Source organism: Capricornis sumatraensis, chromosome X, assembly GCF_032405125.1.
Source record: "Capricornis sumatraensis isolate serow.1 chromosome X, serow.2, whole genome shotgun sequence".
NCBI lineage: Eukaryota > Metazoa > Chordata > Mammalia > Artiodactyla > Bovidae > Capricornis > Capricornis sumatraensis.
In genome coordinates this window covers 142,891,659-142,916,327 of record NC_091092.1, presented here as the reverse complement: position 1 = coordinate 142,916,327, position 24,669 = coordinate 142,891,659, and the positions used below count along the sequence as shown (strand labels likewise).

The following is a 24,669-nucleotide window of genomic DNA, read 5'->3' as shown; positions in this document are numbered from 1 at the left end:
ATTTTTTGGGGGGAACCAAAATAGCATCCACGGAGGAGGTTCAGAAAGTGAAGAAGGAAAAAGTTTTGTTCTTTGCCACATTAACGGAGCAGCCTCATTGTTCTGTGGAATAGGCGATTGTCCTAGTAAATCAGGAAACTAGTGTCCCGGCGTGGCTGTTTCTGAGCCCTTCGGGGTGGAAGGGACGTGAGAGATGCTGTCGTGGTGTAGCATTTCTTTGGGGTCACCTCATCGACCTCTGCACTTTTAAAGAGGAGAACCTTTGGGGTTCGGTGTGGTGTGTTCCCAGGGGTCAGCAGCAGGTTTGGTCCCCCAGAAGCAGTCGTTGACCTCAGGGTTTTACGCAGTGTCCCCAAAGGGTTTGCTCACTGCGCAGTGGTCAAAACAAGCACTCGTTAGGGGTGGGTGCTGGAGTACCAGCTACAGTTTTCTCCAAGTGTGATTTTTTTATTCTGCATTTATCAGTACTGAGAGTGACATGTGGACGTGGGAAAACATTTCACTTTTCATGTCATATTTATTTTATTTTTATTTATTTGGGTGTGCCAGGTCTTAGTTGTGGTACCTGGGATCTAGTTCCCTGACCAGGGCTGGAACCCCTGGCGTGCTGCATTCAGAGCCTAGTTGCTTAGCCACGGGACCACCAGGCAAGTCCCAATATTCACTTTCAAAAAGGAATTGCATGGAATCCATCAGCCTTTCCCCCACCCCAACTCCATCCCCTCGTTTTGCCTCTCCGGAGAGCTGCCATGTCAGTACTACGCTCTTAGGTTTCCTTTTAGAAACAGGTGCTTGTGTGTTTACAGATGAAAGTGGAGTTTGTTCCACGTTGAGCACCCTGAGGTCTGACTCATGACTTGTCCTAACGACCCCATGATGCTCCGAGGTCCGGATGGTCCACCATGTGGTAACAGATCTCTCTGTGTAGACGTTTATGGTGCTTCTGGAGTATTCGTGTAGCAGACAGTGCTGTGCTGTGATGCCTTTGCACCAAAGTCTGCGTGTGTGTAAGTCATCGTGGTCCATTCCTCGCCTGGGAGATTTAGAGTCAGACAGTACGTGCCTTGTGAAGTTTGTTTTCACTGCCTTTGTGGATGGGATAGGTGACAGATGCTTTTATTGCTTGAAATAGGCATTTCTGTCCAGTGGACAGAAAGGGTGGGACACCCTTGCATGTGTTCAGAAGCTTGTTCTGAATTCGAGGAACATATGTAAGGGTCTGAAAACAAGACGATCTGAGTTCTGTTCGGAGCACAAGCTGTGAGAACTGGTGGTGGGAGGACGGAGAGGAGGCCTGGGGGCCTGCTTGCTGGTGGGGACAAGTGGGTGTCTAAAGACCCATGGGAACACGGTCAGATTTGGACTCTGAAGGGCAGAGGGGAGGCCCCAGTGTAGACTCTCTTTTGCATTCTGCATACCCAGGTTCTCTTTAAGTGACGGGTGTCCAGAATGATTATCTAGTTTGCAAGGGCTTAGTAATCTAAGAAACGTGGAGAAAGAAATGGCAACCCACTCCAGTATTCTGGCCTGGAGAATCCCATGGACAGAGGAGCCTGGAGGGCTACAGTCCATGGGGTCAAAAAGACTCAGAGGCAACTGAGTGACTGAGCTTAGGAATGTAAGTAACATAACATGTATAACACGTTATAAAACCAAAACAAGTGGTTGGTTCACATGCTTTTTTTAAAAACACACACACACACACACACACACTTTGAATAACAAGCTTAGATATTTTTAAAAATTCTAAGTCATTTTATATTAAATTTTAATGCTGTGTGTAGGTATTATTTGGGCTTCCCAGGTGGCTCAGTGGTAAAGAATCCTCCTGCCAATGCAGCAGACACGGGTCCGATCCCTGGGTTGGAAAGATCCCCTGGAGGAGGAAGTGGCAACCCACTCCAGTATTCTTGCCTGGAGAATCCCATGAACAGAGGAGCCTGGCGGGCTACAGTCCACGGGGTCGCAAAGAGTCGGATACGACTGAGTGACAGAGCACGCACACAGGGAGGTGTTATTTTGCCTACTGGAAAACTCTGAAATGGATTTTGCCCAGAAATATGAATAAAACTTTATAAACTGGTGAATTTTACAAACCAGGGAGCTAGTTAATATTAGAATCTGTTACCGTTACCTGCCACACGGTGAATTCCTGCTTTAAATCCTGATGATGCACATAGTTCAGTTCAGTCGCTCAGCCGTGTCCAACTCTTTGCGACCCCATGAATCGCAGCACACCAGGCCTCCCTGTCCATCACCAACTCCCGGAGTTCACTCAAACTAATGTCCATCGAGTTGGTGATGCCATCCAGCCATCTCATCCTCTGTCATCCCCTTCTCCTCCTGCCCCCAATCCCTCCCCGCATCAAGGTCTTTTCCAATGAGTCAGCTCTTCGCATGGGGTGGCCAAAGTATTGGAGTTTCAGCTTTTGCATCAGTCCTTCCAATGAACACCCAGGACTGATCTCCTTTAGGATGGACTGACTGGACCTCCTTGCAGTACAAGGGCCTCTCAAGAGTCTTCTCCAACACCACAGTTCAAAAGCATCAATTCTTCGGTGCTTATCTTTCTTTGCAGTCCAACTCACATCCGTACATGACCACTGGAAAAACCATAGCCTTGACTAGACGGACCTTTGTTGGCAAAGTAATGTCTCTGCTTTTGAATATGCTATCTAGGTTGGTCATAACTTTCCTTCCAAGGAGTAAGCGTCTTTTAATTTCATGGCTGCAGTCACCATCTGCAGTGATTTTGGAGCCCCCCAAAATAAAGTCTGTCACTGTTTCCACTCTTTCCCCATCTATTTCCCATGAAGTGATGGGACCAGATGCCATGATCTTAGTTTTCTGAATGTTGAGCTTTAAGCCAACTTTTCACTCTCCTCTTTCATCAAGAGGCTATTTAGTTCCTCTTCACTTTCTGCCATAAGGGTGGTGTTATCTGCATATCTGAGGTTATTGATATTTCTCCCGGCAATCTTGATTCCAGCTGGTGCTTCTTCCAGCCCAGCGTTTCTCTTGATGTACTCTGCATAGAAGTTAAATAAGCAGGGTGACAATATACAGCCTTGATGTACTCCTTTTCCTATTTGGAACCAGTCTGTTGTTCCATGTCCAGTTCTAACTATTGCTTTCTGACCTGCATACAGGTTTCTCCAAGAGGCAGGTCAGGTGGTCTGATATGCCTATCTCTTTCAGAATTTTCCACAGTTTATTGTGATCCACACAGTCAAAGGCTTTGGCATAGTCAATAAAGCAGAAATAGATGTTTTTCTGGAACTCTCTTGCTTTTTCCATGATCCAGCGGATGTTGGCAATTTGATCTCTGGTTCCTCTGCCTTTTCTAAAACCAGCTTGAACATCAGGGAGTTCACGGTTCACGTATTGCTGAAGCCTGGCTTGGAGAATTTTGAGCATTACTTTACTAGCGTGTGAGATGATGCACATTGTAAGGACTTTTAAAACTCCAAACTAAGTTATATTTTTAAATTAAATTATTTTTTTTTTGTTTGGCTGTGCCAGGTGTTAGCCTCAGCATGTCCCCTGACCAGGAATTGAACCTGGGCCCCCTGCATTGGGAGCATGGAGTCTTAGCCACTAGGTATACCCAGGAAGTCCTGTGAGTGCTTTTAAAATTGAGTTCTTAAATCAATACCATGTATCCTTCTCTGCTCGATCACTCAGTCATGTCTGACTCTTTGCCACCCCATGGACTCCAGCCCGCCAGGCTCCTTAGTCCTTGGGATTCTGTAGGCGAGAATACTGCAGTGGGTTGCTGTTCCTTTCTCCAGGATCTTCCCGACCCAGAGATTGAACCCAAGTGTCCTGTGTCTCCTGCATTGGCAGGTAGATTCTTTACCACTGCACTGCCTGGGAAGCCCGTATCCTTCTCTGTCTAATCTCCCCATTCTCATCTGTCTCCATCCCTAGGCAATCACTAATCTGACTTGTATGTCTGAGAAGAGCAGTGTTCTAGTGTTTTATGCCTGAGGCTTCCCTGGTGCCCTCAGTCAGGTAAAGAGACCACCTGCAATGCAGGAGACCCAGATTCCATGTAGAACTCCACAGTAGATCACATACTTGTTTTTGTTTTTTTTTTAAGTGATTATAAAGGCATTCTGCAGTGAATTCGTTGACTGAGCCACCAACGCACAAGTAATCCAATGTTGGAGGTTGACCAGATGGCAGCGGCGCTTCCTTAACCCTTAAGTACCTAACCACCCCAGGCACCTTAAGAAAAAGGTGGCTTTTCTGATAAAGACTGAGGACAGCTTAGGGTCCTGATGGTGAGAGTGGCCAGTGCAGCTTGGGTTGCTCTGGGAGGTTCTGTGGAAAGCCATGTATGCACCTCAAGGTGAAACAGGCTTTGTGAACAACGTGGGCAGTCTTTTCTGGTTGGTTGGTTTGGTCTTGTTGTTTTTTTGTTTTCTTTTCAGGGCGGGGTCTATGCTAGGTCTTCGTTGTTGCACAGGCTTGTCTCTGGTTGTGGGGAGCTGGTGGGGGCGGTGGTCTACTCTGTTCGCAGTGTGTGCGCTGCTCATTGCAGTGGGCTTCTGTTGTTTTGGAGCATGGGCTCAGTAGTGGTCACACGTGGGCTTGGTTGCTCCGAGGCCTGGGGCATCTTCCCGGACCAGGGATCGAACGTGCAACCCCTGCATTGCCAGGCGGATGATTCTTCACCACTGGACCACCAGGGCAGTCCCAAAGTGGAAATTGTGGTTGACATACTTCCCTCCCGCTGGTGATGTCTGCTGGGTGTGTTTGTCTTTCTCGTCCTTGCCTAGAGTCACAAAGTGGAGACATCTGGTTTCTCAGGCCCCGCATATCTTGTCATCATTTAGAAGCCGGGGCCCAGAAGGCAGTGCCTTGGGGGACCAGAACCCCGATCACTGTCTGTCTGCAGCCAAGCTTCTTTCCTGGACGGATGAGAGCCAGCACTGCCTCCCTCCCAGAGTCGTGTTGTCAGGGAACAAAGAAGGGTCACAGGAGCCCCATAGGTGCACATACGTCCTCCTCTGAGGTGCCCAGGCTCATGCTGGCGTCTGCCTGGAGTCAGGACTCGGGGAGCAGGAGGAGCCGCTGGCCTACCTCCTGGGCGCTTTGTTGTTCCCTCTTTCTTGGCCAAGGAACTGCTGCACACAGGGAAGTTCAGGCGGATGTGGGAACGTCTCCTGGTCTGTCTTCGGTACACCTGTCTTCCCCACCCTGGAGATCCTGATGGGCAGGTGTGGGAGGGATATGGGCAGCGGTATTTCCTTGAGGGCTGCCTGTATTTCCCTGAGGGCCCCTGGTATTTCCCTGAGGGCCGCCGGCTGTTTTGCTGGGCGGCCACCAAGGTCATGCCACTGGCTTAAGCAAATGCGCTTGGAAAAGGTTAAGACCCGAAACTGGGTCACTTGTGGCATTTTCCAGATTAACGGGGAAAGTGTCCGTAAGCCCCTTGCTGTTGGAGACGCTGATGGAGACGTGCTGAGGAATGGGGAGTTCTCACCAGTGCTGGGTTCAGGCTGTGTCTGCTGGGTGCTGTCAAACATGCATTAAAAACCTCTGCATGCATAGCGCCCGAATCTCATCCACAGTCCTCCGCTCCAGGCAATTGACCATATGTTTAGCTCTCTTTTAGGAATACATGGAATTTCAATCACCGTATGGAAAATTTCTTCTAAGTATCATGCTATAAACTATACCTTGACACTTGGAATGGCTCTTTTGGTCCTTCTGCCACATTTATCTGGTGAATATGAATCTTGTTGACAATGAGCCTCGCCTGCCACTTCATCTTTCATCTCACTCTCGAGTGGTCCGCCCGCTGCCGTGATCCGTTTTGCCAGGACCGCACTGTCCATAAGGCAGATTCTTTGTTCCTTTCTGCGTCTTTGCCGGACGCCTTAAAGCCTTCTGTGACTCTGATTCCAGGCTAAGCTCACATTCAGAAGCATATTAACACCCAGGGATGCAGGCTTTTGCTGCAGGAGGTGGTGAGGGTTAGCCAGACGCTGTGGCATAGTGACGCATTTAAAGAAGGCAGGTGTCTGCTCCAATGACAGCACGCACGCCTGCTTGGAGCAGGTTTCCTGCCACACGTGTGGGTTTCTCCACAGCCCTGAGGTGCCGTGAGTTCTGCACTACACCGAACCAGTGTCGTGTCCGGCCTCCCATCTGCCTCTGGCTCCTCGCAGCTGTCCTGAGCAGGCTGCTCTGTGCGTGGCCCCAGCAGTGATGAGTGGAGATGCTCCTGAAGCTGCAAGAGGAGAGGGGTGGCTAGGACTGGGCAGGTTGTGTCTCTCCCTCCCCATCCCTCCTCCCCCCCACCTCCCTTCTCCCCCTCCCCCCCTCCCTTCTCCCCCTGCCCTTTCTCCCCTCCCCCTTCTCCCATTCCTCCCCCTTCTCCCATTCCTCCTCCTTCTCCCCTTCCTCCCCTTCTTCCCAGCCCCCCTCCCCTCCTCTAGAGCTCTTCCTAGGACAGAAACGCTGTGTGTTCAGGGGGATGTGTATCTTACTGGAGATGCTTCCCTCCCTCCCCCCCTTCTCCCCCTCCCTTCTCCCCCTCCCCTCTTCTCCCTTCTCCCTCTTCTCTCCCCTTCTCCCCCTCCCCCTCCCCTCTTCTCCCTTCTCCCTCTTCTCCCGCCTTCTCCCCCTCCCCCTGTCCCCCTCCCCACCCTTCTTCCCAGCCCCCCTTCCCTCTTGAGAGCTCTTCCTGGGACAGAAACTGTGTGTTCAGGGGTATGTGTTCCTTACTGGAGATGCTTCCCTCTTTCTCCCCCTCCCCTCCCCTCCCTCCCCCATCTCCCCCCTTCTCCCCTCCCCCATTCTCCCCTCCTCTTTCTCCCCCCACTCTCCCTCCCCTTCCCCCTCCCTTCTCCCCCTCCCCTTCTCTCTCTCCCCCTCCCATCTCCCTTCTCCCCTCCCCGCCCCTCCCCCTTCCCCCTCCCTTCTCCCTCTCCCCTCCCTTCTCCCCCCCCCCTCATCTCCCCTTCCCCTCCTGGAGAGCTCTTCCTGGGGCAGAAACTCTGTGTGTTCAGGGTGTCTGTCTTACCCAGGATGCTTCTGCAGAGTGGTCTGAGAGACATCATTCACATTTTAGGGGAAAAGTTTCTCTTTTGAGCGTTTGGGGGCTTATGGCCATTACCCACTATGCTTGCTTGCTTGTTAAAATAGAGTAGACTCACGGGTTTATATTGGGCAGATGTTGTCTTGCTTGGGCTGTTTTTATTACGTTAAATCAGGAGGGTAAAAAAAAACACCACAAAGATCAGACTTGCTGTTATTAAATAAAATGGGGGGGTGTGGAACTCACACGGAACAGAACTGCTTTATTTGGGGAAAGGTTGCTTCTTTTCAGATGTAGATTTAGTGTATGGCTTAAGCAAGTGAATCAGGTGAGTTATGTGAGATGTTTGCTACTCTGAGCCAAGAAGAGAGTGGTAAACAGTTAAGATTTGTGTTTCGTTGAAAGGCATGCAAGTGATGTTGATGACATGTGGTGTGGGAAAGGTGATGGTTTCTAATATCTTAAGGCACGCAGAGAATGTTGCACATATTTTTGTTTGTACACTCTGGACTCACCAGCTCTGTTGCTTATATTCAGTTATGTTATATGTAGTTATGTTAATTTATATTTATAGTTGGTTATGTTAATGGTTGTACCTTTTTTTAACTTAGAGTTAGTTAATGGTTGCAGCTTTGAGTGTCTGTGGTATCTTGACCAAAATATCCATTGTAGGGTTGAAATGTAGCCAAGAAAGTTGTGTTGGTACTTTTATGAAAACATTGACTTGAACGAAACTGTGTGTTCAACAACTGGGGATATGCACTATGATTTCTGGTGGTTTGGACAAAGCATTTTTAGTGTTTCTGGTGCTGAGTTGGGCTTCACTGGTGGCTCAGTGGGTAAAGAATCCGCCTGCCAATCCAGGGTTCCATCCCTTTGCATAGGGAAGATCCACTCCAGTATTCTTGCCTGGAGAGTCCCATGGGCAGAGGAGCCTGGCGGGCTACAGCCCCTGGGGTCGCAAAAGAGTGGGACACGACTAATCGAGTAAACAACAGCAACAACAACAGTGCTGGGTGAGATAGCCGCCCCCCAGCCCCCTTTGCAGAAGTTAACAGAAAGACAGCCGAGTCTTTTGGGTCTGTCTGCCTTCTGCCTGTGTTCATTGTGTGGCGTGTCTGTGTGGTCTTTCCTGTAAATACATCCAGAGAACACGACTGGTGGAGACAAGTATGCGCTTGTCCTGGCTAGGGGACAGATAAGGGGTGCCCCGGCTTCATGGGGTGGAACTCTGAAGCTTTGATCCCATGCGGATGCTGCCGGCCGTGGCATTTGGCTTTGCTGCTTTGATGTCTGGTATCAGTTTCAGCCATTGAGGTCGCTTGGGAATTTTTATCTTCACTTCTTTTCTCCTTCTGTATAAAGGCAGGAAATAATGACCTCTTAATCGCCTTTCATCAAGAATGATGTCACCATCCACAGCTCCGTATTGTCAGATCACTGCTTGCGGAGGTCGGTGGGGGGTGGGGTGGGGGTGGGGGGAAACACTCCGCCACTCGACAGACGGCTCTGACGTGTGTTTTTTATTCATTCACATACGTCGGAAGCGCTCCAGCCAGGCCGCCAACGTCATCCCCTTGGTTCCTGCCCTTGGGGGCGCTGGCAGCTGAGTGGGTGATGGGCAGGGACCAGGAAAGCTCTGACAAGCGGTGACAGAAGGAGGGAAGGCTGGAAGCCGACCCCCACGTCGAGCTGTTCTCTGAAGGCTGAGCCAGGTTGGAGACACAGACGTGGCCCTATGTCAGCGATGCCAAGGCCTCCTAAAGAGGCTGGCACAGGGGATGCTCAGCAGGGTAGGGGTTAGCCCGGGGCTTGAGCTGTGCGTCTCAGACCCCAGCTCGCCTCTGAATGGCCAGGAGGCCTTGTGCCAGTGTGGGCAGCCCGCCCAGGGAGTGCACAACAGCTCTCCAGGGGCCTGGGTGTCGCTCCCTGGCCACTGGCAGCTGCTGAGGGTTGTGGAGCGAGGGCCCGATCTGCAGAGCTGAGTTGCCGGGACCTTGGAGCGGTGGGAGGCAGAGACAGCTCTGGAGATGGAGAGGCTTGACCAGGGCAGGAAGGCAGCCACAGCTCAGGGCGGGCTTCATTCAGTGTCTGTTTTGTTCGGTCGCTCAGTCGTGTCTGACTCTTGGTGACCCCAGGGACTGCAGCATGCCAGGCCTCCTTTCCATCACCAACTCCCGGAGTTTGCTCAAACTCACGTCCAATGAGTCGCTGATGCCATCCAGCCATCTCGTCCTCTGTCGCCCCCTTCTCCTCCCACCTTCCATCTTTCCCAGCATCAGGGTCTTTTCCAGTGAGTCAGCTCTTCGCATGAGGTGGCCAAAGTATGGGGTTTCAGCTTCAGCATCAGTCCTTCCAATGAATATTCAGGACAGATTTTCCTTAGGATGGATTGGTTGGATCTCCCTGCAGTCCCAGGGACTCTCAAGAGTCTTTTCCTAGTGTCTGTAGGCTGGTGCTTTGGGATGTGTTGGTTTCAAAACACTTAATAAAAAGGGTGTGGTTTTGGCTCTCCTCCAGCCTGGAAGCACCATCAGCATCATGCCGATCTCTGTCCCCCTGCGTCTGGACGCTCCGGGGGCTCCCTACCTGGTGCTCATCTCGGTCACCCTAGTACTCAGTGGGAAGCATCTGCAGGACTTTCCAGGCTCTCCTTCATCTGCAAGGCCCTCCCCACTGCCGTCTACTCCAACTCTTGCTTTTAAGATGTCCCCAAGCGTCACTTGGGGTTTATTCCCCAAGAAGTTTCCCCATGGCCAGCGTCACCTGCAGCCCGCACACCCTGTGGTCCCCCTGTCACGGTGTCCAGCCGAGGCCCTGCCTCCCCGCTGGCCTCCCAGCCTGCACAGCCTGTACTCTCAGGCCCGCCGTGCTTGCGGGTCACATGCAGGCTGTGTATTTTCTGAGGCAGCGGCTGCTTTGCTGCATTTGGAAAGGTTAGGAAAATAACCCAGCACTCATGTGATTTTTGTTTATTGCTTTTTTTTGAGAAAAGAATTTTCTGGAACTGCTGGAATTCAGAGCTCCCCACACGGTGGGGGGGCGTCAGCACCCCCTGCCCTGGTCGGATTTGGGCTCTTTTCTCCTGAGCATCCCTGCCCGCACAGCTTTGGGCATCTCTGGGCTGAGCTATGCCAGCCTCCTCCCTCCCGGAAAGGGGCGTCCTTGCTGGTTTCCCGCAGCCAAGCTGGCATGTGTCCGACTGGGGCCCGTGGTGGGGGCGGTGAGGGGGGGGTGTTCCTTCCATAGCACTCAGGTCCACTCCTGTTTGGTGTCTTCTGGGGCTCCCCGTCCCCAAGGGCTCTAGGGCACTTTAGCTGTGGTGTGGGTCTTTCCTACCCACACACATGAGGCAGTTAACCCCGAGCAGGTATCCCTTGTCCCCTCACATTGGGGTGTCTTGTTTTGACGCGTCCTGTGGCCAGTGCCTGGTGGCTAAGATGGCAAAAGCACCTGCCTGCAATACAGGGAGACCTGGGTTTGATCCCCGGGATCGGGAAGATTCCCCCGGAGAAGGAAAATGGCAACCCACTCCAGTGCTCTTGCCTGGAGAAAATCCCATGGACAGAGGAGCGTGGTAGGCTTACAGTCCATGGGATCACAAAGAGCCAGACATGACTGAGCGACCCCACTGGCTCACTGGTGGCCTGTGCACCCCTCATGGCCCCACACTGGCGGGCTCCTGATGGTTGAAAGCCACACAAATGTTTATCTTGTGTAGGAAGAAACTCAAGCCTTTTACTGAGATGAGCATCTTGTATCTGCCCCTCCTGTGTTTGTTCCACCTGGGCACTCTAGGTGGTGCCAGAGCAGCGTTTGGTCCCCCGCGCCTTGCTGCCCAGTCTGGTCCCAATGACTGTGATGCCAGAGATCAGCTCTCAGCCAGTCACCCTCGTCTCTCTCATCCAGACAACCCCAGGGGCCACCTCCCCGGTGGTCCAGTGGTTAAAGATCTGCCTTGCAGCACAGGAGACGCTGGTTCGAGCCCTGGTTGGGGAACCAGGATCCCACGTGCTGTGCAACAAGAAAGCCCGCATGCCATAACTAGACGGTCCATGTGCCCCACAGGATGCAATGAAGATCTTGGTGTGCCACAACCAAGACCCGATAAATAAATAAATAAGTAAATTCTTAAAAAAAGGAAAAAAAGAAAAATTTAAAAAACCCTGCTGTTTCAGCCGCCAGAGGGGCTGACAAACCACCTGAAAAGAGAAAGTTGTTCGGTCGTGTCCGACTCTGCAACTCCGTGGACTATAAAATTCTCCAGGCCAGAATACTGGAGTGGGTAGCCTTTCCCTGCTCCAGGGTATCTTCCCAACCCAGGGATGGAACCCAGGTCTCCTTCATTACAGACAGATTCTTTACCAGCTGAGCCACCAGGGAAGCCCAAGAATACTGGAGTGGGTGGGTAGCTAATCCCTTCTCCAGGGGATCTTCCCGACCCAGGAAACTGAACCAGGGTCTCCTGCATTGCAGGTGGATTCTTTACCAGCTGGGCTATCAGGGAGCCTCCCTTGATTCCCAGGTATGTTTACTATGCTCTAGGAAAGTCTGAAGATCTGACAAGAGCAGACACATTTTAGGAAAATTTCACTGTCCCCAGTAGCCCCAGTTCCTTACTTAGAGCTTGTGGGTTCCACCCTTTCCACTGTGCTTTCATTTGTTTTTAAAAGCCATAATTAGTACTGTGACCCTGGCTGTGTCTTCTCAAAGTAGAAACATGTATCAGTGTATAGACATTCTTTAGTCACTCAGTCGGGTTTAACTCTTTGTGACCCCATGGACTGTAACCCCCCAGGCTCCTCTGTCCATGGGATTCTCCAGGCAAGAATCCTGGAGTGGGTTGCCATCTCCTCCTCCAGGGGATCTTCCCGACCCAGGGATCGAACCTTCATCTCCTGCATCTCCTTGCATTGGCAGGTTGCCTCTTTACCACTGAGCCACCTGGGAAACCTGTGTGTAGACATCAGTTCAGTTCAGTTCAGTTGCTCAGTCGTGTCCGACTCTTTGCGACCCCATGAATCACAGCACGCCAGGCCTCCCTGTCCATCACCAACTCCCGGAGTTCACTCAGACTTGCGTTTGTCGAGTCAGTGATGCCATACTTGGCTGTATTGTTTTTCACAGATCCTGGCGTTTGGTTTTTTTTTTTTTAATTTAAATTTTTTAAAATTTTTTAAAATAAAAAATTGTGGCAGCCCTCTCAAGCCGGTAGTGCCGTTAGTTAGTCTGTTAGTGACAGGTTTCCAACAGTACTTGTTCACGTTGCCTCTTTGTGTCTCACAGTTTGGTAACTCTCACAGTGTCTTGAACTTTTCCGCCATCGCGTTTGTTACGGTCTCTGTGGTCAGTGATCTTTGGTTTTACTTGCATGACTGCTAGGACTCTGAAGGCTCAGAGGATGGTTAGCATTTTTTAATTTAAAATAAGGTCTGTACATTGTTTTCGTAGACATGCTATTGCACACTTGGTTGACTCCAGTGTAGTGTAAACACAACGTTTATATGCACTGGGAAACCAAAGCACTCACGTGGCTAGCTTTATTACCATATTTGGTTTGTTGTGAGGGTCTGGAGCCCAACAGAATCTCTCTGAGGTCTGCCTATATTATCTTTTAAAATAGGATGAGAAACATTTACTCCTCTCAGGGTGCAGGACTGCCCCAGTAAACCAGCTCCTTTCCCACTGTTTCCTGTTACAGAGTTGCAATAATTTGCCACAAGGTGTGAGGCCTTTCCTTTTCCTAGCCTCTCTTTCTGTTGCCTGCAGTCTGTCTAGTTTTCTCCCTTTGTTAATTACCTGTGACGGAAGATGAAAGAAGTTTTGGATGTTATAGCACAGAAAAAGCCGTCTGAAAATGAAATTCACGTGGCCAGAAGCTTCCTTACAAGGATCTTGAGAAACTCTATGAGGTAACAGTCTTGGTTTTTACAATCGCTTTACTCCCGAGGTGGGATGGATTCATCCGTTTTATGCTTCAGTTCGTGGGCAGTTGTCATCAAGTCAACACCTTGCGCACTTTTGCCACCCATGGGTCTTTTTGGTTTGTTTGTTTGTTTCCTTGTTAATTATCGGAGTCATCAGAAGATTTGTGTTGTAAATAGCTTTCTGGTTTTTCATTACTATTTGTTATTGCATAAGAGTCTTTACTGTTCTTGCCTGTTGGAAAGAATGTTTGACATCCGTCAGGTACTCAGAGGCTCAGTTGTGCCCTTCAGCTCCGATCTGGAGTTGCCCATGGTGAGGCTAGGCCCGTCCTGAATTGCAGGAGCAGGAGAGGCAAGTGTGCACTGTGTCCTCACGCAGCAGCTTGCCCTGGAGTCTCTGTGACGTTCATCAGCAGCTGCACGGATTTCCGACACCTGGGCAGATGTGGTCAAACCCTAATAAGCTGTCATGGATGGTGGTGATGATGGCGGGGGCAGGGAAGGCGCCTGTGACATTCAGAAGCCCTGGCAGGAATGGACCAGAGCCTGCTGGTCTAGGGCATGGTGATGCCCACTGTGGAGAACCCTTAGATGACTTCAGACACTCTGACAGGCTCAGGGCAGTACATGTCCACTGACCCCCTTTACGGCTTCCCTGGTGGGCCAGATGGCAAAGAATCTGCCTGCAATGCCAGAGACCCGGCTTTGATCCCTGGATCGAGAAGATTCCCTGGAGAAGGGAATGGCAACCCACTCCAGTATTCTGGCCAGGAGAATCCCATGGACAGAGAGGAAGCTGGTGGGCTACAGTCCATGGGTTTGCAAAGAGTCAGATATGACTGAGTGACTAACACAGACACACACACACACCAGTCCCATGGACAGAGGAGCCTAGCACGCTATAGTCCATGGGTTTGCAAAGATTTGGATAAGACTGAGTGACTCACACACACACACACACACACACACACACACACACAGAGGCCCCACTGAACTCTGACAGGCTCAGAGCAATACGTGTCCACTGGTCTCTGTTAGGGCTTCCCTCGGGACTCAGATGGTAAACAATCTGCCTACAATGCAAGATACTCGGCTTCCATCCCTGGGTTGGGAAGATCCCCTGGAGAAGGGAATGGCAACCCACTGCAGTATTCTTGTCAGGAGAATCCCATGGACAGAGGAGCCTGGCGGGCTACGGTCCACGGGGTTGCGAAGAGTTGGATACCACTGAATGACTAACACAGACACACACGCACACCTACACACAGACACACACACACTTGCCACTAACTACAGGATAGCCATGTTTGCTTGAGTGAGTGGATAAATAAATGCACCCAATCTTGTGACCTTTTCCAGTCCTGTGGCCACTGCTGAGTTTTCCAAATTTGCTGGCATATTGAGTGCAGCACTTTCACAGCATCATCTTTCAGGATTTGAAACAGCTCAACTGGAATTCTATCACCTCCACTAGCTTTGTTCATAGTGATGCTGCGATTCATGGGGTCACAAAGAGTCGGACACAACTGAGTGACTGAACTGAACTGAATCTTGTGACACCCAGCCCACGCCTTCTCCTCAAGGAGGCCAGGGGTGTCTGCAAAGTTGCACTGACACGGGCAAGACAAAAGATGCTGCTGTGGTTTTTGCTGGGGAGATGGGAAAGGGGAGGCAAGATGTATCTATCTTCTTATCTCAAAGAAATTTGAGGACTTCCCTGGCAGTCTAGTGGTTACGACCCAGCTTCCAGGGCAAGGGCTGTGGGTTTGATCCCTGGTCAGGAAACCAGGATTCCACTATGCCAAAAAAAAAAAAAAAATTGAAAACATCTTTAAAAAGAAACAGAATCACTTTGGCAGCCCGAGGGCCAATTCGCACCTGGGAGCCAGTGATTGTCACTCTGCGCTCAGATCAGTTCTCCAGTAACGAACCTGTACCAGGAGTGCTGGTGCCCAGATGTTAAAGGGGAAGCGCCTGACTGCGATGCCGTGAGTCACACGAATGGTTTCTGCCTCTCAGTCCTTTCTTGGCACGAAGCGTTCCTCGGTGTGATGTCCCTGAGTCGTCTGCATCCTTTTTTTTTTTTTTTTTTTTTAATCCCCAGGAGGAATGAGCTGAGCTGGAGGCCACACTCCTGGCATGCCACCAAGTTCTCCGACAGCCAGTCCGAGCCAGCCGCACCTCTGTTTCCCTGCCCCTCTCGGCCGAGCCGGTACCACGCCAGGTAGGCCCACCTTTTGCCTTCTCCCCCGCCTCCCCCAGGGGCTGGGGAGCTGCTTTCGCTTTCTGCCACACCGCTGACAGCCCTGCCCTGTCGTCACCATGCGTTTCTTTCTTTTCCTTCGTGTTGCGGTGTAGTTCATTTATGGTAGTCTTCATTTCAGCTCTGCAGCATAGCGAGTCCCAATTTTTCAAGCTGCTACTGCCGTCTAACAGGCTTCCCAGGTAGCTCAGCTGGGGAAAGGATCCTCCTTGCGATGCAGGAGACCCCGGTTCAATTCCTGGGTTCGGAAGTTCCCCTGGAGAAGGGATAGGCTACCCACTCCAGTGTTCTTGGAATGCAGGAGACCCTGGTTCAGTTCCTGGGTTGGGAAGTTCCCCTGGAGAAGGGATAGGCTACCCACTCCAGTATTCTTGGAATGCAGGAGACCCCGGTTCAGTTCCTGGGTCGGGAAGTTCCCCTGGAGAAGGGATAGGCTACCCACTCCAGTGTTCTTGGGCTTCCATGGTAGCTCAGCTGGTAAAGGATCCACCTGCAGTGTGGGAGACCTGGGTTTGATCCCTGGCTTGGGAAGATCCCCTGGAGGAGGGCATGGCTACCCACTCTAGTATTCTGGCCTGGAGAATCCGCATGGATAGAGGATGCTGGCGGGCTACCATCCATAGGGTCGCAGAGAGTTGGCCACAACTGAGCGACTAAGCGCAGCACACACATACTGCATGGAAAGTTATTGTAAAATATTGGCTATGTTCCCTGTGCCAGACAGCATATTTGTGTCATCGTTTGTACTTGACTGCCCTACCTCTGTCCTGCCCCTCCCCCTTCCCTCCCCCCACTGGCAATCACTAGTTCGCCTCTGTGTCTGTAAGTCTGCTTCTGTTCTATCTCTTTGTTGTTGTTGCTGCTGTTTTTGATTCCACATATAAGTGACATTATGCAGAATTTGTTTTTCTCTGCCTTAGTTCATCAAACACAATGCCTTCCAGGCCCGTCCTTGTTAATACGAATGGCAACATTTCATTCCTTTTTATGGCTGAGTAGTATCCCATTGTCTGTGTTTGTGTGTATGATACATACACCATCTTCTTTAATCTACTCATCTGTCGATGGACTTTAAGGTTACTTCCGTATCTTGAGCACTGTAAATAATGCTGCTATGAACAATGGGGTGCATGTTATCTTTTCGAATTAATGTTCTCATTTGGGGAGGAATTTATATATCAAGGAGTGGAATTGCTGTATCCTATGGTAGTTCTCTTTTAGCTTTCTAGGAACTTGCATGCTGTTTTCCAGTAGTGAACAAGGGTTCCCTTTCCTCTGTGTCCTCACCAGCTTTTGTTATTTGCTGTCTCGTTGATGACAGACCTTCTGACAGGTGTGAGGGTGATACTTCATTGTGGTTTTGGTTTGCATTTCTCTGATTACCGATGCTGAGCAGCTTTTCGCCTGCCATCTGTATGTCTCCTTTGGGAAAATATCTGTTCAGGTCTTCTAACCATTATTTATTTATTTTTAAACATAAATTTATTTATTTTAATTGGAGTCTAATTACTTTACAATATTGTATTGGTTTTGACATACATCAACATGAATCTGCCACGGGTGTACACGTGTTCCCTATCATGAACCCCCCTCCCACCTCCCTCCCCATACCATCCCTCTGGATCATCCCAGTGCACCAGCCCCGAGCATCCTGTCCTGGACTGGTGATTTGTTTCACATATGATATTATACATGTTTCAATGCCATTCTCCAAATCATCCCATCCATTATTTATTAATGTATCTTTGGGCCATATCCGTCATGTGGGATCTTAGTTCCTCAAGTGGGGGTAGAAGTCTCCACCCCTGCAGGGGAAGGGCAGAGTCTTAACCACTGGACTGCCCGGGGAGTCCCTTCTGCCTATTTTTTAATCAGGTATTTATTTTCCAGATAGAGTTGGATCTGTTTATTTTTTACACTTTAACCCCTCATTGGTCGTGTCATTGGCAAATATTTTCTCCCATTCAGTAGGTTGTCTTTTCATTTTGTTGATGGTTTCCTTTCCTCTGGAAAAATCTTTCATTTTAACTAGGTCCCGTTTGTGTATTTTTGCATTTCTTTACTTTGCCGTAGGAGGCAGATCCCCCAAACTACTGCTAGAATTTATGTCAAAGGGTGTTCCACCTATGTTTTCCTCTGGGAGTTTTATGGTTTCTGGTCTTAAATTTAAGTCCTTAATCCATTTCGAGATTTTTTTTTTTTAATACCGTGTTGGAGAATGCTCTAGTTCCATGCTTTTGCATGTAGCTATCCAGTTTTCCCAGCATGACTTATTGAAGAGGCTGTCTGTTCCCCACTGTATGTCCTTGCCTCCTTTGTCATAGACTAGTTGATGAAAGCACGTGGGTTTATTTCAGGGCTCTCTATTCTGTTTCCTGACCTACGTGTCTGTTTTTGTGCCACTGCCATACTATTTTGAGGACCATAGCTTTGTAGTGTAGTCTGATACCTCCATCTCTCTTCTTTCTCAGGATTGTTTTGGCTCTTCAGGGTCTTTGATGTTACTATGCAAATTTTTAAATTGATTTGTTCTAGTTTTGTGAAAAATGCTGTTGGTATTTTGATAGGGATAGCCTTGAATCTGTAGATTGCTTTGAGCAGTATGGTGATTTTAACAGTATTCTTCCAGTCCGTGGTATATATTTCCATTCTGTGTAAGGCATTTTCAGTTTCTTTCATCAGTGTCTTACAGTTTTCTGACTATAGGTCTTTTACCTCCTTGGTTAGATTTTTCCTAGGTGTGTATTATTATTGTTATTTTTGTCCACACTGAGGGACACATGGGATCTTGGTTTCCCAACCAGGGATCAAACCCACACCCCGCACAGTGAAAGCTAAGACTCTTAAGCTCTGGACCACCAGGGAAGTCCCAGTACTTAATTCTTTTTAATGCAGTTGTAAATGGTTTGTTTCCTCAGTTCCTCTGTCTGATGGTTTCACTGTTAGTATGCAACACATTTCTTTCTGTTAATTTCACATCCTGCAACTTGACCAAATTCATTGATGTGTTGTAGGAGTTTTTTGGTGACATCTTTAGGATTTTCTATGTATAATATCACATCATCTGCAAACAGAGGCAGTTTTACTTCTTCCTTTCCAGCTTGAATTCCTTTGATTTCTTTTTCTCTGATTGCTGTGGCTAGGAGTTCCAAAACTTTGTTGAATGAAAGTGATGAGAGTGGGCATCCTTGCCTTGTTCCTGAAATGCTTTCAGCTTTTCACTGTGGAGTATAATCTTTGCTGTGGATTTTGCATATACGGCCTTCATTATGTTGAGGTACGTCCCCTCTATGCCCATGTGGTTGAGTTTTTATCAAAATGGATGCTGAATTTTATCAAAAGCTTTCTCTGTATCTCTCGAGATGATCATATGGTTTTTACTCTTCAGTTTGTTAATGTTGTGTATCCCATTGGTTAATTTGCAGATATGGAAGCATCCTTGGTATATCCTGAGATAAATTCCACTTGATCATAGTGTATGATCCTTTTAATGTATTTTTTGATTCAGTTTGCTAATATTTTATTGAGGATTTTTCATCTATGTCCATCAGTGATAATAGCCTGTCATTTTATTTTTTGTGTATGATGTCTCCAGTTTGGTATCACAGTGATGCTGGCCATGTAGAATGAGTTCAGAAGCATTCCTTCCTTTGCAATTTTTGCAATAGTTTGAGATGGAAAGGTGTTGACTCTTCTCTGAAAGTTTGGTAGAATTCACCTGTGAAGCCATCTGGTCCTGGACTTTTGTTTGATGGGAGTTTTTTTAAAAATTAGATGGAGCTTATTGCTGCTAGTTAGTTTGTTTATATTTTCTACTTTCTGGTTTGATCTTGGGAAATTGTACATTTCTTGAAATTTTCCCATTTCTCTAGATTGTCCATTTTATTAGCATGTAGTTCATATAATTATCTTGTAAGATCCTTTGTGTTTCTGTGGTATCAGTTATAATTTCTTTCATTTCTGACTTTACTGATTTTTGGGGTCCTCTTGTTTCTTGAATCTGACTAAAGGTTTATCAGTTTGGTTCATCTTTTCAAAAATCAGGTTTTAGTTTGATCTTTCTTAGTGTTTTTGAGTCTATATTTCATTTATTTCTGCTCTAATGTTCATGATTTCTTTCCTTCTACTAACTTTGGAGTTTGTGTGTTCCTTTTTTTAGTCCCTCTACATATAGGGTTAGCGTATTTGAGGCTGTTTGCTTCCTAAGATAAACTTGCATTGCTGTAAGCTTCTCTCTTAGAACTGCTTTCTCTGCATCCCGTAGGTCGTGCCTTGTTTTATTTTGTATGGTGCCTTTCTTGACTTCAGAATGATGTTCCTTTTCTCATGAGAAAAGTCTATGGATGCATCACTACTGGAACGATTCTAACTTTTTTTCACTGAGTAGGCAGATGTATAATACTTGAAAACAAAACACCAGGAGAAAGGATGGGCAAGCGTGCTTTCTCATTTATGTCGTCTAATTGATAAATCAGTTTTGGCCGAATCCCTTTGAGCCAGCTGAGGGGGATGGCTGTGCACGTTGCCCCTCTTCTTTAGAGATGTTTGTGTGCAGGTTAGAAGGCACGAGTCGCTTATGTGTTGAGCAAGTGTGTTTTGCTAAAGCTCCCCAGGGGATTCTGTGCTACACCAGCACCCTCTCTCCCAGGTTGCTATGTGGAGGTACAGGGGAAACCAGGGGCCTTCACAGCCCATGTGCCAGGCTTGGGACCAACCTTGGCCTGGTGGTTTCTCGGTGACTTTGAGACAGATGGCCTGAGAATTGTGAGTTGGTAGAAGGGGGAGGGCTGGTCCACGTGGCTTACCTGGGGCCCACATTTCAGGGTCGGAAGGGCAAATGCCACCCCCAGACAGCACCATGGGGGTGTTGACTTGGAGAACACCAAGCTGGGAGCTGACCAGTCACCTTGGTTAGTGGCCAGGGTCCTCACTAGTCTGTTAGAAGGACAATGGTAACGGCCAGTAGTGTGCCTCTTTGGGGTGTGTGCACAAGTGCCTGTGTGAGTGTATACGTGTATTTGTTTGTATATGTATGTGAGTGTGGGTGCACATGTGTGTGCGTATGCATGATATGCATGACTGGGTGTGTCTGTGTGTGTATTCAGAGCTGACATAACTATCTCAAAGTCAGTTTTTGACTATTACTAAATGCCTGCTATAAAGGAAAATGTATCTTAAATCGAATATTCCTGGGACTTCCCTGGTGGTCCAGTGGCTAGGATTCCGAGCTTCAAGGTCCCCAGGTTCGATTCCTGGTCAGGGAACTAGATCCCACATGCCGCAACTAAGTCTTGGCATGGCGCAGCTAAGGAGCCCATGGGCCGCCACTAAGACATGGCCCAGGTAGATAAATAAGTACAATATTATCTATTTACAGCCATAAGAGATGGTAGTATTTGGAGCCTAGGCTACTTTGGAAAAACCCAGGTTATCATCCCAGTGGTAATACTTAAGTGAAAAAGTGGGCCTCGGAGTGCATTATGACAGTGACTTCATGTAATAGGATCTCTATGAAGCCCACTTGGCTGTTTTTGACTTAAGACACCCATGTGCCCTGCGGAAACCGCGCTGAGCTTTATTTCTGTCTGCTTGGACTTAGAATCTCCCGGAAAAATCCACTCAGGAATGCGGGAGACAGGATGGAGAGAACCGTACTCCAATTCTGGGAGGGGACCTGGTCTGTCCTCCGAGGATACGGTGTAGAGCCCAGTGTTCATTGCACCCCCCCTCCGCTGCGTGACTTAGCCAGCTCACACTCTTGTGTCTTTTCCCAGGTCACAGATTTTTCTTTCTTATCTTGCTTCCTCTCAAACCTCAAGTAGGTGCAGTTTTTTCCCCCTCCTTGAAGCATGAATGTTCCAGCTTTGTTGAGCTTTAATAAAAGCACTTTGCATGCCTGGATAAATAGTTTCACCATTGAGAGCTTAAGTGTGCAATATTGTCCTATCAAAAAAAAAAGAAGTGTATACCTTAGTCTTAAAATACTAAAAAAATGCTAATCATCGTCTGAGCTTTCAGTGAGTGGCAGTCCTTTTGCAGTAGTAACATGAACGATAACAAATCACCATGAGAAATAATGAAAAAATTCTGAAGTACTGCAATAACTTAAAAAATGTGGCAGAGTGAACAGTGTTGGGGGAAATGGCACCTATAGGCTTGCTTGATTCAGAATTGCTACAAATCTTCAATTTGGGGGGCAGGGAGGAAGCAGTATCAGCAAAGAGCAGTAAAATGAGGAATGCCTGTAATTTAATATTTGGGTTTTGCAAATATAATCTTATCTCTGAAGTTGCCCTTTTAAGTTGAAGATCCTTCTCTTTTGATGGCCTTCTTCGTGCTAGCAGTGCATAGCATGAATTATTTCATGCACTAAACTAGAGGCTCACGAACTTGTTCCGAAAGGGGCCAGATAACACTTTCTAGCTGGTAGGCAGGTGTCTTTGGCAGCTGCTCAGCTCTGGGTTTGGAGCCCTGCACACAGCCATGACCGTGTTCCCCTCAAAGTCTATATTTATGAGCACTGAAATTTGAATTTCAGATCGTTTTTATGGGTCATGTGGTACTCTTTGAATTCTGCCCTCTCCCCCCACTAGGAAACCTGAAAGCCATCCTTAGCTTTGTGGGCTGCAGTTTGCTATCCAGGATACTTCTGCACGCTGCGGACTTCCGCCCAGCCTGTGGGTATGGTCTCCAGGAATGTACTGCAGCATTGAAGTTTTTCTTTTTGGGAAAAGGCATCCAGTGGATAGGACTCCGACCCTTTCAGCCTGCCTTGGAAAAGCTGCTCTTTGAAATGTGAAAAGTTAGATGCGATGTGCTCACCTTCCCTGGGCTTCACCCTGGTGACTCAGGTGGTAAAGAATCCACCTGTGAATGCAGGAGATGCAGGTTCGATCCCTGGGACCGGAAGATCCCCCCGGAGAAGGAAATGGCAACCCATTCTGGTATTCTTGCCTGGAGAATCCCATGAACAGAGGAGCCTGGCGGGCTACAGTCCATGGGGGTTGCAAAGACTGGGACACAGTTGCGCATACTCATATTCACCTTCCCGTCCAGGGATCTCCATGGGGGAAGAGTGTTTAGTGCAGGTGATGTCTGCACGGGGGCAGCTACGCCCACATGCACCGTCTCCTCTTGCCCTTCCCTACAACCCGGCCCTAAAGCCCCCCTCTGTTGCCTGTGGTTTCTTCTCCTTTCCTAGCTCCTCCTCCCAGGACCTGTCAGGCGGTGCCTGGGAGCCAGCGAACCTGCAGCGTACCTCGGACCACTTCAGCTCACTGGGGAGCGTCGACAGCCTGGACCCATCCTCCCAGCCCGACCCGTCGGGGCGCCTCTCGGCGGCCAAGTCCAGCAGCAGCATCGACCGCCTGGGTGGCGCCAGCAAGCGGGACTCAGCTTACGGTTCATTCTCCACCCGCTCCAGCACCCCGGACCACACTCTGCCCAAGGCGGACGCGTCCTCGGCCGAGAATATCCTCTACAAAGTGGGCCTGTGGGAGTCCTCCGCTGCAGCGGACAGCCGGCCGGCTCTAACGGCCGGCGACGCTCAGGGCGCCGAGGAGCCCCTGGGATGCTTCCCGCCCCGGGTCCCCGAGGATGACCCCGAGCCCAAGCTAGCTGCTTGCGGGCGGTCCAGCTCCGGGCCCGTCTGGTATGTTCCGGATAAGAGACGAGCGCCTCCGTCCCCTCCCCCACCGCCTCCCCCACTCCGCCGCGACAGCTTCGCTGCCACCAGGAGCCACGAGCAGACCCAGGGCCCCATGTTCTCAGCAGACGCGACCCCAGTGCAGCCCTTGCTGGGCCTGAGCCGCGTGCAGCCCCACGGTGGCGACTGGAAGAGACCCGAACCCGCTGATCAGCCGTTGAGGCTGGCGCGCGGGGGCGACGGCCAGAGGGCTGCAAGCTCGGGGTGCACACCAGGGGCGCATGTGGACTGTGGGTGGCCAGCCTGCGACAGCGGGGCCCGGGCCCTCCTGGGGGCCCCCAGCCGGCTGCAGGCTTCTCTCTCGAGCACCGACGTGCGGCGCCCGCAGCCCTTGCCTACATGCCAACACCCGCGGCACTCGAGCGATGAGGGCCCCTTCTTCCGTGAGGGCCCCAGGGCCGCCACGTGGCTAGGGGAGCCCCTCCCCACAGACTGCCTCGCGGACAACAGCCCTGCTCCCATTGTGGTCGGAGGGCCGCGCACTGCAGACCAGAGGGGTGACTGCAGCGCCCAGAGCCGCTACTACTGCGTGATGTCCAGACCCGGTCCCCAGTGGGGCGCCCTGGCTCCTCAGCCCCACTGCTACCCGTCCCGGCTGGAGGGTGCCCCGGGCGCACGGCAGAGAGGCAGGGTGGAGACGGTGGACAGGGCACCCGAGGACCCACCGGGGGCTGGCCTCCTGGACAAAGGCGGCAGGAAGAGGGTGGCGGGCAGCTTGGATGATGGGAGTGGCGAGATCTGCCCCCTGCAGACGCCCATGCTGCACTCGCTGAGCCGGGAAGGGGCGTGCCCACCCGAGACCCGCCACGAGGACACGGCTCCAGCGCTGCCTGAGGCCCCGGCGGGCAAGCCCCTCCGGAGGAGCGACCGCTTCGCCACCACCCTGAGGAACGAGATCCAGCAGCGGCGAGCCAGGCTGCAGAAGAGCCGGAGCACGGCCACTTTGGCCAGCTCCGCGGAGGAGGAGGGGGAGGCGGAAGACGACGAGACTGAGGCGCGTGGTTCCCGGGCGCAGCCAGTGGGTGCCCCAGAGACCACCTTACCCGGCGGCACCTATAAGGACCACCTGAAGGAGGCGCAGGCCCGCGTCCTGAGGGCCACGTCGTTCCGCCGCCGAGACCTGGAGCCCAGCCTGGCGGACCCGGAGCCGGCCCCCCGCATCTGGGAGGGGGCCCTGGGTGCTGGGCCGCCCTTGTGCGCTGCCGGCAGCGGCAGCTGCAGTGCGCGCATCGGGAGCCGGAGGCGATTCACTGCCGAGCAGAAACTGAAGTCCTACTCGGAGCCCGAGAAGATGAACGCGGTGGGGCTGACGGGGGACCAGCGACCCGCACCCCACGACGAGACGGTGCGCACCTTTGCCGACAGGTGGAAGTTTTTTGAGGAAACCAGCAAGCCCGTGGGCCCCCAGCCCGGGCCGAGGCCGGCGCGTTGTGGCTTCCCCAGGGAGAAGCCGGAGATGCTGTGGACAGCGGGCCCTGGAAAAGACAGAAAGCCGGGGAGACCTATCGGGCCAGAGCGGCTCGGCACCTTTGCAGAGTATCAAGCCTCCTGGAGGGAACAGAGGAAAGTCCCGGAAGCCAGGAGTGGCGGGAGGTACCACTCCGCCGACAACATCCTCGACGTGGGTGTGGACCAGGAGGAGAGGCCGCAGTACGTCCACGAAAGGTCCCGGTCATCACCTTCCACGGACCTCTACAAGCAGGTAAGCATCCTGCAGGGGACC

At 50.5% G+C, this 24,669-nt stretch overlaps 1 protein-coding gene across 1 annotated transcript in view; it reads left to right on the top strand.

The window, feature by feature from the left end:
- Window positions 1-24,669, top strand: part of SHROOM2 (shroom family member 2) — a 146,471-nt gene that overhangs the window by 70,624 nt on the left and 51,178 nt on the right. Inside the window, exons 3-4 of the mRNA XM_068963331.1 lie at window positions 15,083-15,202; window positions 22,443-24,648. Of these exons, the coding sequence (XP_068819432.1) occupies window positions 15,083-15,202; window positions 22,443-24,648 (2,326 nt within the window). The remainder of the gene's footprint in view (window positions 1-15,082; window positions 15,203-22,442; window positions 24,649-24,669) is intronic.